This window comes from Hippocampus bargibanti, linkage group LG02 (genome assembly GCF_051943395.1).
Source record: "Hippocampus bargibanti isolate YZ-2025 linkage group LG02, ASM5194339v1, whole genome shotgun sequence".
NCBI classification, from domain to species: Eukaryota; Metazoa; Chordata; class Actinopteri; order Syngnathiformes; family Syngnathidae; genus Hippocampus; species Hippocampus bargibanti.
In genome coordinates this window covers 14971910-14990386 of record NC_142735.1, presented here as the reverse complement: position 1 = coordinate 14990386, position 18477 = coordinate 14971910, and the positions used below count along the sequence as shown (strand labels likewise).

At 39.3% G+C, this 18477-nt stretch overlaps 1 protein-coding gene across 2 annotated transcripts in view; it reads right to left on the bottom strand.

Annotated features, from left to right (window-relative positions):
• Window positions 1–18477, bottom strand: part of tenm1 (teneurin transmembrane protein 1) — a 185714-nt gene that overhangs the window by 96990 nt on the left and 70247 nt on the right. For both annotated transcript variants that reach the window (XM_088989569.1, XM_088989570.1), the window contains exons 5-6: window positions 14355–14593; window positions 98–268 (exon numbers count right to left, since the gene is read on the bottom strand). In XM_088989569.1, the coding sequence (XP_088845695.1) occupies window positions 98–268; window positions 14355–14593 (410 nt within the window). The remainder of the gene's footprint in view (window positions 1–97; window positions 269–14354; window positions 14594–18477) is intronic.

Below are 18477 nucleotides of genomic sequence, written 5' to 3'. Positions count from 1 at the left end.
CAAATCTGTTTTGTCTCACTTTTGCTGAGACCACATATAGGCAAAGACCATCACTCTAATTTGCTGAGCGCATGATATATCTTTTTTTAAGGCTCACCTCTGTCACTGGCATGTGTGTCCTCGGGGTTGAGTGCATCCAGCAGGTGGATGGTGCTGGTAGGTCTAGTTTTGCGGTCCTCCTGTTGATGGTCTGCTGAGCTCACACCATTTTCATACAGCTGGCTTTCGCCATGCCGCAGATGCCAGGTGAGACCTAACAGGTGGACCGCTACACACAAACACACAGGCACGCAACGAGTGCCAAAGGGAGAGAAAAGATAGAGAAGATTAGAATTCAGCGTGTGTAAATGGGCATGTTTGACTCCCCTTTAATCCCCATATCTGGGCAATCATTCATTTTATGTGCTTATTAGTGTCCATCAAGGCAGCGCACGATTAGCAGATGCACAAAGAACACAGCAAACATGTACATGCACACACACGCACATCCAGCACAGTTTCACATAGATTGTGGCAGAGGTGGGCAATTACCGGAGATCTTCAGAACTTGAGCCCAAGGCTGATATTAAAGTGCTAACACAGTCTTTTGTGCATGACTAATGATGCTTTAAAAGCTGCTGCCGATTCACAATCCATATGGGCCTTTTAAACAACAAAGGGTATGGGAGGATACTGGATTTCCCCCTACCGCTCATCAAACTGTTTACTGGGAACGCAATCCAAAACACTGTTGACTAGAAACAACCAACACCTACCCATTAAGTAAATTAATTGTCTTGCAAGACTGTCAATAAAACGTTCCATAAAATATTCACCCAGCTCAAACAAATCTTAACGTCCCTTGTATGCAAAGCTGCAGTCCAATGTACCATTCATTGTTACTTGGATCATATCTTAAAAGGAAGCTCGCTTCACTGAAGCAAAGAAGAAATAAATGAAATAAATCACTGCCAAGTTTTCTTCTGTGACACCTTCAGAACATCAAACAAAAGCGAAGAGTCGACCCGCAAAGTAACTATGCAATCGTGGCAGTCAGAGGCTCTTTGCAAGCATTGCAGATCAAAGAACTTCTGAAGACTTCAAACATTTTCACTGTCTAGCTTCCTTCTGTTGATTGGTGGCAGCCAAGGAAAACTCTTGACACAAGCTTGCTAACTCACACAAAATGGCTGCTCCTGAAAAACCAAATCAGACACTCTGACCAAGGGAATTGAACAAGCTCACGCTAAGATCTGACTTTCTGTTGTTTCGCCTCACACATGAATGCCTGCACGTCCACACCAACTCATGTGAGCTCTCGATCCTCAACCAACGAATGAGGGATACCAAAATAACATACAATGTTGATTTGGGACTTTTTGGTGCAGTCCTATTCTCTTGCAAAAACGATACGTCTGATGCTGAACCAATGTTGGTTTAGGTCTTTTTTGCCACGTTGGCTGGTACATCATGAGGTTTGCACACTTTGGACTATACAAACTATGGGCAGCCAAACTACAAAATCAAATTTTGAAGGTCAGTTGAATACCCGTCCTGCTGCTGCCAATTGGCAGCGTCTTCCCACAGATTGTCTGTGGTGGAAAACATTGTTTATAAGTACTTGGAACTTTTTAATTGTGTTTTGATCTAAAATACTAAAACAGTCAAAACTCTTGCGCTAAATACAATGCACCAACATCTTTGTTAGTCTTCAGTTATTTTGCCACTCAAGTGACAACACAGTCTGAACAATTCGCCTACTTTCTTGTCTTCACAACATCCCTAAAAAGCCCCTCTTGCAATACGTGCCCTTCCTGCTCATCAGTCAGTCTTTTTTTTTGTCTTTTTTTGACGTTCTTTAATAATTGTTCACCTTTATCTTACAACACTTGCCATGTCATCTGTGATGAAAAGGCAAGATGAGCAGAGGATGGTTGAGAATGTGTACTAAGTGATCATTTGAAAACACAGCAGTATGAAGTTCGGTTCATAAAAAATACAAATACTACATATGGATTGGATTGGACGAAGGCAGAAGTAGTCGCAGAAACATGTCAGCTATTTGAACACCTACACTGTCTGTAAGTAAAGAATCTGCTTAATATTACATATGGATTGGATCGGATCTGCAAAATAAGCAATAGCAGCGATCACAAAAATGTGAAACAGAAAAGAAACATGCACATAGCATTTTACTACTTAGCTTTTGAGGACATGAGCAAAAAACAAATATCAGATTCGTTTTCAGAATCATTTCACAATCTTGTAACTTTTACATTTGTAGCAATCTCCGGTAGACAGCTGATCCTAAGTAGTCCAAGTACAACACACGAGAAAAATCAAAGATGTGTCCTAGCATATCTTATTTTGGATTTATTTATTTATTTTTGTGCTTAATGTTTTGATAAATCCAACTCAATTGAGATTCAGTGCTGTTTCTAATATTGCAACAAAAACTATTTGCACAGTTGTCATGGTGATACAGTACATTGCTGCTCTGGGATTTATTATCGCTTTAGTCTGCCAAAATCAAGAGTAAACCTTTAAGACAAGCTCAAACAAGCTATAGCACAGCAAGCAACGTGCCCTTTACGTATACACACATAAAGAGAGATCAATCAACTAAACATTGCAAATAGGGCAAAATGAATATTCAAAATATCTTGTAGACCCTACTGAGGAACACCCCACAAATATCCTTCACACGTTTAAATATAATGACAGCCTGTATATTAGAAAAAAAAAACATGGAAGAGCCAATGACACGCCATACAAATCAACTCTAGTAAACATTGTTGACAAGTAAGAAATCAGTCAGATTTGTTCATTTTTTTCTATATGTGATTATCAAGAATAAGATGATGTTTACTTGTTATTTAAAGTACCTCAAATTACGTGTTTTATTAACCAATGCATGCACCTTGCTGGTGCACTTTTTCTTCCCTGGCTGACTTTCCATCTTTCCTTTAGTGTCTTCTCAGCAATCTTACCAAGAGGTGCCTAACAGTGCCTATGCAGAAAAAGTCCAGTCATTATTTCCTAAAAAGGCAGCAGCGCTTTGGAGCGAGTGAGCTGATAGCTGCTGCGACGCAAGCTAACAGGCCAAGGTCCTCCTGCACATGAATCATTGATCAGCATGACAGTGAGATGACTGCCACAGGTAATAGAATGGCAGTGCACTGGGGGGGTTTGGTGCTGTCACTTACCCCCTGAGATTGACTTGAAGGATATGCTTGAAGTGAGATTGCAACTCAAATGGAGAGGGGTACTTCGACTTGTAGTACAGTCAGGAATCACTGATCATATATTTTTTTCGATTGAGACCTTAAATAAAATGTGATTCCAACCACGTGATTTGTGTTTTGGTGACAGTTACTTAGCTTGCTGTTAATTACTTTGTGAACAGATATAGTGTTGGTGCATTAACTATTTCTACAAGATTGAAGCAAAGGTCAAGGAATACCTGTTAAATCCTGATGCTGATTGGGAAACATATCTTTAGTTTTTGCCATTAAAGTCAGCTTTCATTCTAACCAAGAAGAGCAGAGACTTACAGCATTGGATGTAGCAGATGGCATTGTAGTGAAAAAAAAATGCTCAAAGAGGGAGTCACTACTGACGTCATCATGAATATTACTGTGACATACTGTACGATAAAGGCCTGGAGTGAGTGTGTATCACCCAGCACATCACACATTTCCAGTCAGCTTGGCGGTGTTCTATGACTCTTAATGAATCACACTATACTAATATGTATTACTATTACTATTACATTATTTGATTGGTGGAGATAATGTTTCTGATTGTGTAAAGGCTTTCCCCTCCTTTCAAATTATTATTATTATTATTATTATTATTATTATTATTATTATTATTATTATTATTATAGGTAAATACATTTTGTTTGGAGGCGAATGTCTTGTCACATAATGGCATGGGACTATTATTTTGAGTCAAATATATATAATATGTATTCAATCAAGGGTGGCCCGGTAGTCAAGTTGTTATCACACCGGCTTCACAGGTCGCCGGCTCGGGTCCTGGTCCGGCCTCCCTGTGTGGAGCTTGCATGCTCTCCCCGGGCCCACGCGGGTTCTCTCCGGGTCCTCCGGTTTGCTCCCACAGTCCAAAAATATGCATGGCAGGCAGATTGACCACTCCAAATTGTCCCGAGGTGTGAAAGTGACTGTTGTATGTCTATGTGTGCCCTGCGATTGGCTGGCAACCATCAGGGTGTCCCCCGCCTCATGCCTGAAGACAGCTGAGATAGGCTCCAGCACCCCCCGCGACCCTAATGAGGAATAAGCGGTACGGAAAATGAATGGATGGATGTATTCAATCAAGATCATAAACCATCCATAAATTCCCTTTATAAAGAGTCAGAGATGTCTTTGAATAAAATCAGATGTTGCATCCTCTCTGGGTGGTAACAATTCAACCTCTATGTTGAGGTTTTTATCGTGATTGAAGAATAGTGGTCCTAAATGCTGCTGATATCAAAGGATTGGGGATTTTGGATTGGGGATCCTAAAATCTTAAACGGCACTTTTGTGAATTTGCCTGGAAGTGGAAAGCAAAAGCAAGCAAGTTGCCCAGTTTGATTTCAAAACATTAAGCCTTTCGGAGACAGTGGTTACTCCTGTGGACAGCTCGTCATGTTATCGGGTCATATAGTGTATGAAAGGATTAAGAATGGTAATGGTCAAATATAACAGTGGTATCTTCTACCAACATTTTATTTGACGTTGATAGTCCTAAAAACCTTTTGGAATAGCTTTGTTGCCATTTTTAACAATAATAATAATAATAATAATAATTATAATAATAATAATTATTATTATTATTATTATTATTATTATTATTATTATTATTATTATTATTATTAATCTAAAGATAACAATAATTGTTATAATTACTATAATTATTATTATAATACTTATAATACTTATAATAATACTTATAATAATACTAATAATAATTATTATTATTATTAGTATTATTATTATTGTTATTAGTAGTAGTAGTAGTAGCAGTAGTAGTAGTAGTAGTATTATAGGATGAGATTGCCAGAGCAGCTGTGTTTAGAGTGTGTGTGTGTGTGTGTGTGTGTGTGTGTGTGTGTGTGTGTGTGTGTGTGTGTGTGTGTGTGTGTGTGTGTGTGTGTGTGTGTGTGTGTGTGTGTGTGTGTGTGTGTGTGTGTGTGTGAGGCTGCGTGTGCGTGTGTGAGATATCGTATTTGTGTGTGTCATAATTTTGGACGACACATCTTCCTTCTAATGTCCCTCACACTGCTTTGGCAATGAGTTCCAGACCTCAAAAGAGCTTTCGAGTGAACAGTGCCAATTTTACATCAGCTATTTTATTTGTGTCACTCAAACTAGGTGTGAATTTTAGCGCCGGCGTGAGTGAATTAGTTGCTATTCATCAATAAGGCTCATTTGCATAGGGTCGGTCAATTTCTTGGCCAAATATATGCATATTATCTCATTTCAATATGTGCAAATACCACTGGCACACCGAGACACATTCTGTTTGGTATCGCAGTTAGTGACGCAATTTACCATCTGCATGTCCTTTGTGGATTCAACTCTGTTTGCTCCATTTTTGCTCGTTAGCAACACGCAAAAGACACACACTCATTTTGTGAATCAGGCTCTCTGTTTTAAATACAAACTGACAACATCCACTTGTTGCCAGCAGGACACTCGCAATCTGCAGTAACAATTTCGCGCTAGCTAATTTAAATTTTAGTAAAAGATCACAATCTTAGCACGCACATCGTATGCAACACGCACGCCAACAGTACCAACAATCTTGTCGGGCAAACATGCAATTTACTGAACATACTTCTTACCGAACATACTATGGATCTGAGAAAATCAGATCCATAGTCTTAGAATGAACAGGTGGAAAGAAAAAGTCAATGAACACATTCAAGCATCAGCCATTTCATTGAGTGTACAGATTAGCACGTATATTAAATTCAATTGCTCATCTGCAAAGCCGCAACTTCAGAGGGATGGCGGTGGTGGCGGAGGGAGGGAATGCAGGCAGAGATAAAAGTCGCAACGAGAGAGAGAGAGAGAGAGAGAGAGAGAGAGAGAGAGAGAGAGAGAGAGAGAGAGAGAGAGAGAGAGAGAGAGAGAGAGAGAGAGAGAGAGAGAGAGAGAGAGAGAGCGGCATTATGGAGGAGAGAGACAAACGGGCCAAACAAGTGTGAAGGAGAGTGAAGGGGAATGAGGGATGAGAACTCATGAGCCAATAAAACACATTTCTGACTGAGACTGAATGAGAGCCTCGTGTGTCTCCATGATTGTATGTGTTTTGGATGCTCAAGTCATTCTGACAGACATGAGAGGATAAAATATTTTTCTTATTTCTCCCAACTGCCCTGACTGTTCAAGTCTGCGTCTTTGTTGGGTGTATGATTGTGTGACTCATGACATCCCCACCTGTGCTACTTTGTATTATGTGAGTGTGGCAGACACAGAAAGGGCAAGGTTATGAACATCATTACGATAGCTCTGACAAAGGTTGAAGTGATCGGCAAAAGGTCAAAGATTTTTATGTTTATTGGGGAAAAAAATCTTCAATAAAAGAAGTGTTTAAACTATTTTAAAAAGAAGTCAAGATGAACCTCTTAGCGAGAGTTCCATGTGCAGTTAGGATTCAGACAACAGTAGTTTTTATATGGCACTGCAATGGCCTTGCATGGCACAAGCCCTATTTTGCGAGATGGTCGATGTAAATACTGTAGTTGTCGCATTTTGCCACTGTGCACTGTTTTACATTTCCTGTCACGTCTGCCACCCACTCTCTCTGTTTACCTCTCACTTGCTGTCGAACTAATCTGTCCCTTTGCTGAAGGATGAGTCATATTACAGACATATTACAGATGCATTGCAGACATACAAGATTAACCGGAGCGTGTTACATTCCCCCTCCCGCAGTCATCAACAAACACGACAAAGAGAACGAATAGAGTAGTACACACCAATGACATTATATGGGTAATATAGGTATTACCACACACACATGGAAAATATGACATGTTGGAGTTGGTCTCTTGGGCAGTTACAGCTTCGACTTTTCTGGAAGACTCACAATCTTGCTTTTGAATGTTTCTGGCCATTATTGCTCATTCATTCAGAAACGACAAGTGAGGTCTGAGACGCTCTGCTGGCCCCTTCATTTTTCTTCATGCCAAAGGTATCCATTGTAGTTGGGGATCTGAGAAATGTGTTCAAACTCAACTCATTTCGGATTATGGGTCTTTCGCTATGTTAAATTGTTTCAGAAACTCGTACAGTTCAGTCAGAAGCATTATCTTGCAATTTGTATCGATCCAATGAAATGATTCATTTTTATTTTTATATTCTGATTATGCAGCAGCTCATTAGTTAGTTAGAAATATGACTAAAAAGACAAAGCGTAAACGCAAGTCAGCACTTGTGAAGAAATGTTTGCCAGGTGAACTTTGGATTCATCGAATTTCATTGCAATCTCTGTGCCCTTTCCCGACATTTTTTATCTTCAATGTGCTTCTCTGTCTATTCAAAGTCCCGTGACCACAGCGTATCTCGCCTTTTAAAGCAATTTTATCTGAGGCTCCTGTAGCGGTGAGAGCAGTTTTAGCAAAGGCCAGTGGGATTCTTTGAGCTGCATCAGTCGACCAAAATAGAAGAGTGAAAACAAAGAAAAACTGGACCAATCAATATAAACCCCAATGAGGCATGAAGCAGCTGGCTGAAAGAAGCTGCGGGTGATGAACACACACATGCACCCGTGCACACACCGCCAAGCACACTGGCGCAGACAAACAAACACGCATTATCTCGAACATTCAGAAAGTGTTGCACGGCAACATACGATTGGACTCACAAACTCATAAACGAAAGTTTCTTGTTCCGATTCTCTCAAACGATATCCCGTTAAAACTATAGCACCTATGTGCGTCCACTATTCGTCGACAGTCAGCCAGGTTAATTTAATTATACAGTTGTTTTGCTGCATTTCCCATGCGCAAGATTGGTGAACACTATCTCGATTGAAAATGAAAACACAAATGTCCTTTAAAGGACAACCGACACCATTTTTTGTTTCCTAACTGACATCAGAAAAGTGTTTTATAGCAACTAAAATACCCGAAACACGCAGGCTGATATTTTTAGTCAAATGCAAAACACCATCAAAAATTGTCCAAAAACTGCCACAAATTAGCTCAAAACTGGGGATTTTTAGAACGTCTCGCCCCCATTTCGTGACGTCACGCCAAGTCGTCTTGCCTTGCTCAAGAAACAAAACATTGGGCTCACGGAGTTCAGATTCGGAGAAGATGCTTTCTTGTTACTCATCCAGTTACGAATATCATTCAAATAGTTCTGAAGAGGAAAGCATAAATGTTTGCAATCGATTAAAGAAGTTCTTCCGGGTCATTTTGAGGTGTCAGGACAGATGTGTAGCGTCCCAGAAAATGCTCAAGATGGCGCCCAAGCCAGGTTGGAAATGGGCTGATTTGTCTGCTGGGAATTTGTGTCAGCAAATATCAAATAGTTGTCTTGGTGCAACACACAACGATTCACCATCGAGTTATTTATGTGTTTTACTTCTAATTTCGCCATCAACACGGATCAACACGAAGTTTTCAGACCAAACAAAGTGCCGCAAAATGCGGTACTTTGTGTGTCACTTTCTCGGTCAGGGGCGTTCCTTCCGTGACGTCAGGAATCGTCACCAACTCAAAAACAAGACTTCCTTTATATTGAGCGTGAGTCTTAAAACGTAAAATATAGCTATGTGCCTTGGGATCTTTGTAAAATACGCTCAGCAGAAGTCATTTGAAGTGATTTTACAAATTATTATTATTACAAACTTGTCGGGGGGCATCGGTTGTCCTTTAAGAGTAACACAAGTCACAGACAACACAAAAACGTGATTATATTTTTTAATTGCTGAGGGCTACTTCTAAAAAAAATGACAGCTGTGTTTGGTGTGGAACAGAACTTTATAAGAAAAAAAAATTAGAAACAATCAAAAGAAAACAATTAAAAGAAAGAAAGAATAAAACAATTAAAAGAATCATATTTGGGGTGCCATGCCCTCACATACCCTGCAACTCTGTATATAGTATCATAAAGTGAATATCATTATTCATCTGATTTGGAGTTGTAGAACTGGTTCATAAATGATTGTAATGACAGCCATCAAAAGAAATACCGCGGGCAAAACTAAATCATTTTTTCTTGACATTTCATGTCTGATCACTCGTTAACACATGTAGTCAATCGAATTTCTGGAGCATGGAGAAAGAATAGAGGGTTCAAGAAAACATATCTTGTAAATAATAATTTGAGAAAGATGTGCCCTTCTATTTCTTCTCGGAAATAAAAATATAGTTATTATGTCCACATTTTTTGTATCTAAAGGTGTGATTCTTGAAAGTATAAAATCAAAACTAATTCATAGGGAAAAGTGATAAAAATGTAGATTTAAAACAACAAATAAATAAAATGAATAATCACAATCCCACTGTGAAACCTCACTCTGCCGCAGTCTAGTAATGCCACAATTGAATGACTGTGCTCAGGAGATCATTTGCATTGAGCTTTTGAGGCAACCTGACGTGAGTGGTATGTCCACAACTTCAATCTCGCACCACACTTCACCGAGACCTCCGTATAACAACCCTAATAAAGCCCTTGAGTTTGGAGTAATTTATGCACGCACACATACCGTATTTTGACGTTTGACAGGCAGTTACAGATGACAATTGGTCTCCTGCCTCCTCCCACACACTTGCCCAGAAGTAAATCAGTCAAATATAATTGTTTCTACTTTTCATTGCCACAATCCACAGTGTAGCGTGTGCAGCATTGGATTGTTTTCTAATATAGAAACAGCACATGCAGCGGGAAGAATCAAACAGCAAAATAAAAGTGACTACTACCTATCGAGATGTTCATGGATAAGACTGCTGCACATTTTACATCTGTTCCATCTGGAGAGACAGATGATTCACACAGTATTAAATTCAATAAAAAAATTGTCATAATTTCTTGTACCTACTTTTTGTGTAATTGTATGTTTTACTGTCTCCACACAATTGTCCGAGTATTCAGTATGTATACAAGAGTTTATTTATTTATATATTTAGATACACACACACACACACACACACACACACACACACACACACACACACACACACATACACACACAGTCACTCACTCACTCACGCCTTACAAAATTAGAACGAGAACCAAGTTTGACCTTCCGCATACGTTAAACTGCCATTAGACGGTGAAAGTGAAAGATTTGTGTTTCACATAAAGCAAATGGTGGGTCATTTGTTTTATAAACATAATCAAAAAGTGCCTAGAGTCATGACGGCCCCCTCAACACAACATGTCCGAATGTAAGTTACTGGAAAGTGATTACGATTATTAGATCACAGCGAACAGTTATGTAACCAATTTTGCAGTGGTTCTCCTTTTTTTTATAACATCGGATCATAGCCTCAGGTCGTCTTTGATGGAACATACAGTATAATAGCAAATTCTGCAATTGTGAAATTAGCTGTGTAAAAGGAGTTAACGCAAATCATACTCTAATGAGCTTTTCTGACACAAAAGGGCATTGACGTTTTTACAGAAGCAGAGCTCAAATGAGGCTTAAACAATAAAATGAGTGACTGGTGGTGGTGTCATCACATCTATCCTTCAGGATTATAGATGCAATCTGAACCTGTCCTCTACCTCTCCTTAAATGCCCCATCATAATGCCCGCCTCTCATATCTGATGGTCGTGCTGTGCTTCATAACAAGTTCAGACTACTGGGTGGAGGTGCGCTGGGAAATGAACAAATTAACAAAGCAATTCACAGTCTCTGCAGCACTGTGGGGGATCTGCGAGGAGAGACAAAGGGTCGTAAAGAAAGCGGGAATACTGTGTCACCTGCTGAAAACTGCGCATGTGCTGCAATTATTTCAAAACAATAATATCTGCATTCATGTGAGGCACTATTTACTCTCTAATTGGACATCTTCATCAGAGACATATTACTGCTTCCTTATTGGCTGAGTTATTTTTCCTCCAAATTAATTAAGTCACATATTATAACTATACACAAGGCTCCAACAACTACTTAAGTTTTTTGTTGAAAGAACAATTTTGACTTGATAGTTTTTATTCCATCATTGATTTTTTGAGAATTTCCAACAAGGCGTGATCGGTGAGTGGGTATCGTAACTACAAGATGGTGGATTCGCCTATGTGCTTTTCCTCAAGTACTGTGGCTTTGTCCTACATTCTAAATAAATAAATGTCTCAAGGTGAATCAAGATCTTGAAATCAAGTTCAACTGACTAAATCTCGACAGCACGAGTACCAAGAGTGCCTGGGCCGCAAATTATTTCACTAAAACATGGGTTCAAGTAGTTTTAAAACAGACATACATGAATTAAATAATAATTTCCCCATTGCGGGACGAATAAAGGTATTCTGATTCTGATTCTGATAATAATAACAATAATAATAATAATAATAATAATAATAACATTGTGATGTGGGAGGTTCAATTTGGATGGTCCGTGCAACAGTCTGCTTAGGCAACATGGGATTAGTAATGCTGATGAGGTGATACCAGAACAAATAGGGCAATCAGGCCAGTCGTTAGTCAGAACAATAGATACAATCAGTGGAGCCGCAGGGAGTAGTCCTCTGCTCCCCCCAACCTGAGAGCAGGGACCTATCATAGCAGAGTCCGGCACCGCCATGTCTGGACAGTAGGGATATATATATAGGGCCTAAACTAAGAGTAAGAATTTAGTTCGCTGAAGAAGCATCTTGGATAAGAAGTGAAACGTCCGACACCTACTAAGAAGTACAGATGACGGCTGGAGAAACCTTTTCATCGATGGACCACTCCTGTATGACTGACACAGACGTGCTGTTCATAATACTTAGTTATTAATAATAACAATAATTATTATGAACAACACGTCTGTGTCAGTAATAATAACTTATTATTATGGTTTCAATTTATTATTACTATTATTATTGTTGATTATCATCAGTTATTATTGTCATCTATTATTATTATTATCTGTTATCATTATCATTTTACTTTTTAAAATAACAGTGCAGAACTTTAATTGTTCCAAAGCAAATGGCGGTCCTTTATCTCTTTTCTGTTGTCCTTTCTATATGCCTCGTCATGTTTAGTTGAATAAATGATTTCGCATTTTTTTGAGAACAGCAATTTTAAACATGTTTTGTGAATTGTGGTTGATGAGAGAAAACATACAAACAGCCACAATAATAAGAATCATTCATATTTTTTTGCATTCATCCTTCAGCCACCCACCCAGCAAAGAAAACGTAGACAGCATAATAAGTGGTGCAGAACAATGTACATACAGGACATATCAGCTTTTTTCATACAGCAAATGTCAGATACTTTTACTTGCTCACCCAAGACTGACAATGTTCAACAATGTGAATTTTATTTTTTATTTTTTATTATTTATTTGTTATTTAATTTTAGTTACTTGTACTTGTACAGGCATTGTGTACAAGACTGGGAATTGGGTAAGCAAAAGACGATTTCTTTTTTTTTTCTTCTTACTGTCAAAGGTTGTTAATTGAATGATTCAACTGAATGGATAATTAGGTAATGAGAAAAGCTAATAATGTGGCATCCTCTGTCTCAACCTCTCACCCTTAAACAAAGACATTAAGTCGATGACCACTGTAATCTTGCATTTGAAAATTGTTGATGTAAACGCGATCATATCATCTTTTCTCATGCCACATCCATCTAAATGTAGTTGCCATGAAAATGAAAACAGAGATCAATCTTTGCCAAGCAGGATTGGAGCATGACACCAATTAAAAGGTTACGCTGTCTCCTAGTCATCACTCATACTTCTCGCTAATGCACTAATTACTAGGTCCGGGACATTAATGGGATAGCATGGTTCAGGCAGGGGATTAATCTACATGGCTTTGCTCCGTCAATGAGTGTGTATGTGCGCGTGTGTGTGCCTGCATGCGATTAATGTGAAACTCCAAAATCCCCCCTGACAGCCTTAGTATGACATGAGTGACACCACATAAAAGGAATGAGCATTGGGATGTCAGCAATGGAAGACCATTGGATGAGGTGAAGGCCGGGCTCCACGGTAGATTTTTCGCGTTATTTCACTCACTAGGGTGTACATTGATTAGATTCATGAACAAGAATGATTTCACGTGGTTGCTGTGATGTACTTTGGAAGGATTGAATTTTTTGTAGCCTCCTCATTGCACAGCCAAGTTTTTGCAGTACTTTGCACATCGACCCAGCTTAACTTGCACTCAACTCCTATGGCTCATATCACAGCTGGTGAGCCTTATAAGGTGGAACCAATGAGTACAAGCCCGGCCACCGGGCACTTGCCTTTCAAACTAGTCCCTCACCTCAAAACCATTGCAACCCTGCCAGGGACAAAAAGTCTGGACAATGTCGCTCCTGGGATCAATGGGAAACACAATAAAGTGAGAGCCCGGGGGAATAACTTTTAAAAGGGTAGAATTAGAGAGAGAGAATTTATATGTCTATTCATCAAAGAATAATTACCAGTTTTGTGACGCAGATGCAGTTCAGAATTTCCCACAGATTTGGAATACATTATTTTCTAGGTTTGAATCCATTTTGCATAGCTTATTACTACAGCTTTCGGGTTGTATTAGTAGTTTGCATTGAGTGTATTTCAAATTTATTTTGTATTTAAATGGCTCCTTTGGTGATTTGCTTTCAAATTATTGGCAAAACTGAAAAAAAACACAGAACAATAACACCAAGATAACCCTTTCCTCAGACCTCAAAACCTCATAACCACTGATGATATTATTCAAATAATAAACGCACAGTGATTCTGGTCTTATTATTTTTTTTCAGCAAAAACACTTCACAAACCCAACCATCATTATTATCATCCTCTTTATTCACATCATCATTTGACTTCAAGATGGTGCTGCGAGAGTGGTTGACTCTACGGCAGTTTCTATAGTTTATTCTTCTACCTCATCCTTTCATAAGTGCTGCTGTGAATTGGTAATGACTCAATTGTGAGGCTTTCTTCACTTATCATTATCATCAACTTTCAAGCAGAAAATGTGAAAACAATGGACACATTCTGTGCTTGGTTCAAGAAGATAGGACTTGATCGTCTTATCAGTAAGATTCTTGGCAAATTAAGTTACTGGTAATCTGAATCTAGACAGCTCAAAATAAAAGCAAATTGTTCAAATGCTACCTCTGCACAAAATTTCCCGATTAGAGATAAATAACAATAAATATGCAGTTATATGGGAATGTCCTAAGGAGAACTCACCAATGACATAAGTTAGTAGCAGAGCCAGGGTCAGAGTGAGAAGTGACGCGGATAAAGCTGTACACTTCCAGTTGCAGCAGCGATGAGGCTTGTTGAAGGTAAACAGTGGTCGGGTCACACTGCTGCGAGGCAGGGGCCTGGGCGGAGGTGAGTACACTGTTCCAGAGGTCAAAGGGTAACCCTGACCCGCACCTGAAAGCAGGGCTGATGAGCCCGAGCCTTGCTTGAAGAGGAAGTGTCTAAAACGGGGAAACAGAATATTGCATTTAGGTCAAATGATTGGATATTATTCAAGAATTAATAAATAAACGGATGGATGAATGAATGTATTTTATTTTACGATAAGGTGCTTCAAGTCTCATGAACGGCCTATTTTAAAACTGTTTTTACGTATAAGATGAACCACATTATAAGTAACGTAATAGAAGTCACAATAGTGGCTACTCGAGGGAATACAATAGCTGCAGCTGGAACAAAGCGCTTCACATTTAAAATGATATTTACAAGGGATCTGAATATTGATCCATTGATAAGACACATCAGATTATAAAGTGCACTACTTTTATTTGTGATGGGTTAAAAGTCATCGTTCGTTCTTGGTTCATCGCTCTTCAGGGTGTTAGAAGTGGGATGGTGAAATCAGCGGGAAGCCAGGTGTTGAACAGAATAAGTTATTTTAATCTTGTAGACAGCAGGGACATTGTGAGGTCGGTTGAGGGTAGACAGAGAGGAAAGAGAGAGATAGACGCGCTGGGAGAGCATTTATATAAGACGGACAGGATGTGACGTAATAGGATGTGGCATCATGTAAAGGCAGGCAGGATATGACGTATCAGGAAGTCCAAGAAAAACAAAACAATGCAAAAAGATGTTTAAAGATGTTCGTATAGCGAATTACCCCAACAATATGGCCCTTATGGTGCAGAAAGATTGTCTCTCGCACTGTCTCTGATGTATATATACATATAAAAAAAATCCTCATCTCACCCCCCGTGGGTGGTGTTTGTCCCCCATTTTAGCTCGGGTCCTCTACCAGAGGCCAGGAAGCTTGAGGGTTCTGTGCAGTATCCGTGCTGTTCCCAGCACTGCGCTTTTCTGGACCGAGGGAAATTTTTATTAGGAAATAAGTGTAGTCCCTCAGCATTGGGATTCCATATTTGGTTTCCAAATTGAGCTCCACAAGACAAAAAAGCCTCTGATTACAGTCAGTATGAAATAGTGAACTGCAGTAAATTCATCAACCTTTAGTTTTCCTCTACTTTTTATTGTCTAATTATTTAATTATCAGGAATTTCATGTTTTTAAATAAAACTGGTGGATGTTCTGCTTTTGTCATTCAGGGCTCAAAAAAACGAACTGATAGAGTGTAAAAAGTGAACCATAAAAAAACCGAGGATGAAGAACATGATGAAAGGCAACACAGATGATACTTCAACTAAGAAAGACAGGGATGTGGGAGTTCTTCACTTTTCATGAGACATCTCATGGAAAATTAATCCACATTAATTAGCCTCTATGTAGCGAGTGTGTGCAAGTGTTTTTCGGCGAGCGTTGCCCATAATTGCACAGCACGTTTTTTTGGGTGTTAACTTTATTTAGCAATATCCTGAAAATACTGTTAAATGTGTTCATCTTGGCAGGAAACGACGGGGTGTGAACAATTTTTGCAGTGTTTTGTCCTCTTAGTAGATTGACTTTGAATTGAATGTGACACAGTTCCTTTTTTTGTGTGAAATGTGTACATTTTCTTTTGATTGAAAATAACCTCACACACTGCCTTAGGTTTCGTCATGCTCAATGGATATTAATACTGGTTGACGGTGTGCAATGCACAGCTTTGCCTGACCATGTCCTCTTTGAGCAATCAAGGGTGTGAGGTCACAATCTGCTGGTGGGTCTCTGAAGGGCCCACAGAGGACAGGTCATTAATGTCGAGCCAGACCGCAGAATGATCACATTGAAGGACACATCGCTACAACACAGGCTATGCTTTTCCTTCATTTGCCAAATCATGAACGCCCACTGCCTGAAGGCAGCTGCTGTGCTGTGCAATTATGGGATGATACCAAATTTGTTTGGGAAGAAATGTCAAATTGAATCGAGTCACTCTCTAAATATGACAATGATTTACATGAATGACTTCAATAAAAGAAATGTTTCACAATGATTTTATCAACCAAAAATTAAAAGGAAAATGGGGAGTAAAGTAAAATGGGGAGTGATTGAGAAATAGTTTTAAAAATAGCATGTGTTATTTATATTTACTGGTGAAATTAAAATGATTTAGGAGTGCTGTAATGCTGTAACATTTTGTCTTAAAAATGGTATCCGACCAGATTTGTCTGAGGGATTATAATTCTTCTATTTATTCTCTTTGTCATGTGCAGGGTTGGTTGTCCAACTCTTGTGCTCCATGGCAATTTAGCACAAGACAAATGACATCCATCCTTCACCGCCCCCCCCTGCCCATTCTTCTGCTCATCCACGCATTCAACATCAGCTGAAGGGTGGGAGTCAAACGGGGGACACGGAGACTGCACATGAAGCTTCCGCACACCCAAAGGGTCAATGCTAGTTCAAGTCTAAAACGAGATAAACTTGGGGGACACACAGCCTGCGGAAAAACAAGCATACACAAAAAGATGACAGATAAAGATGAGCATTTCAGGCCTTCTGGGGCCAATCGGCAGGTCAGATGCAATTCAGTCCTCCTGTTTTTCCTTTTGAAAATGGATCCCCCCCCAATCCCCCCAAAAATAAGATTCATGTGAAGATGATATGTTTGTAAAATTGCATCGACCTCAAATCTTCACGTGTGTTACTTTAAAAATGTTCCCCAATCTCCCCAGTCCACTGCGTTTGATCGTCTCAGAAAACATCTACGGGCGATGCTCAGGAAGCTGGAAATTCATATTGGGGAGCAAATTTCCCCCGAGACAGCAAGTAAATGAGAGCTCTTCGGGAGGTTGTCTTCTGCCCTCGGGTTGTTCACAAGGTAGACTCATGCAAACACAGTGTAGAAGATGGCGGTGTATTCGGTTTTGACATAGGATCAATACATTATCATGCAACTTAACAAAGCCCTCAGATATTGAAGAAAAAAATTCTGTTGACAGCATGTGCATTTTTTTTAAATTACAGTATAATCCTTTCCATTTTTATCAGCATGTGCTTTCATTGCAAGTATGATACTGAGATCACTCTTTGATGTCAATTGCACAAAAGATCTGAAAGCAAGATTAGGCTCCAGAAAATATTCAAAGTGATCCTAATTGCAACCCATTCTCAAATGCAGTCACAGCACTGAGGTAGAAACTGACTCCTTATTCATTGACGGCTAACATTAACATTTGTGGATGGAACAGCAAAGGCATGTCAGAAGAGCATATAGTAATTATGACCCTGTACCAAACGGATGATTAATTTAAATTGTCACATGGTTTTTTTTTTTTTATTCCTTTATTTTAAAATAGACCAAATTTACTCTGATGCAAAACATCAAAATCATTTGCTGCTGTGAAATGTAAATTTCTCCACTGTGAGACTAATAAAGGCAAATCCAATCCAATCCAATCCAAAACCACTTCTTCTGGCACGACTGCCTGCCAATCTCATTGCCATGCTGCAAACAGTCAGCCGCCACACTGAGGTCTCATTAAACATGCAAACATTCTTTTGCACCTTTCTGCTTCTTCTCAAAATCAGCTTCACAAATGAGAAACCACAACATAATTCTCTGATCAATTATTACTTATGCAGGTGGGAAATACTTAATTCCGTTTGATGGGATGAAATTTCAGCCGCTCGTCTCAGAGCATTAGACGGTACGGTATGTTTTCATGTGCCACAACTCGAGGTGGAATTTCAATATGTTCCCCAAAAAGAGGATTTGTCCTAGATGCAGGATTTTGTTTCGTGACGTCTCAGCTCATAATGGTCCCCTGATGGAGCTTCAGAGGTGTGGTGAGAAAATCCAATGAAAAACCTGAGAGATTCACCATAACTTAGATGGTGTGCAAAGACGTCTAATATTCCCCATGTGGCTTGCGTGTCGCTCCACTTTTTTAGGGGCAAATTCAAAGCATCCAAATAAAGTTCTTGTCCTTAATTGCTTATCAAGGTT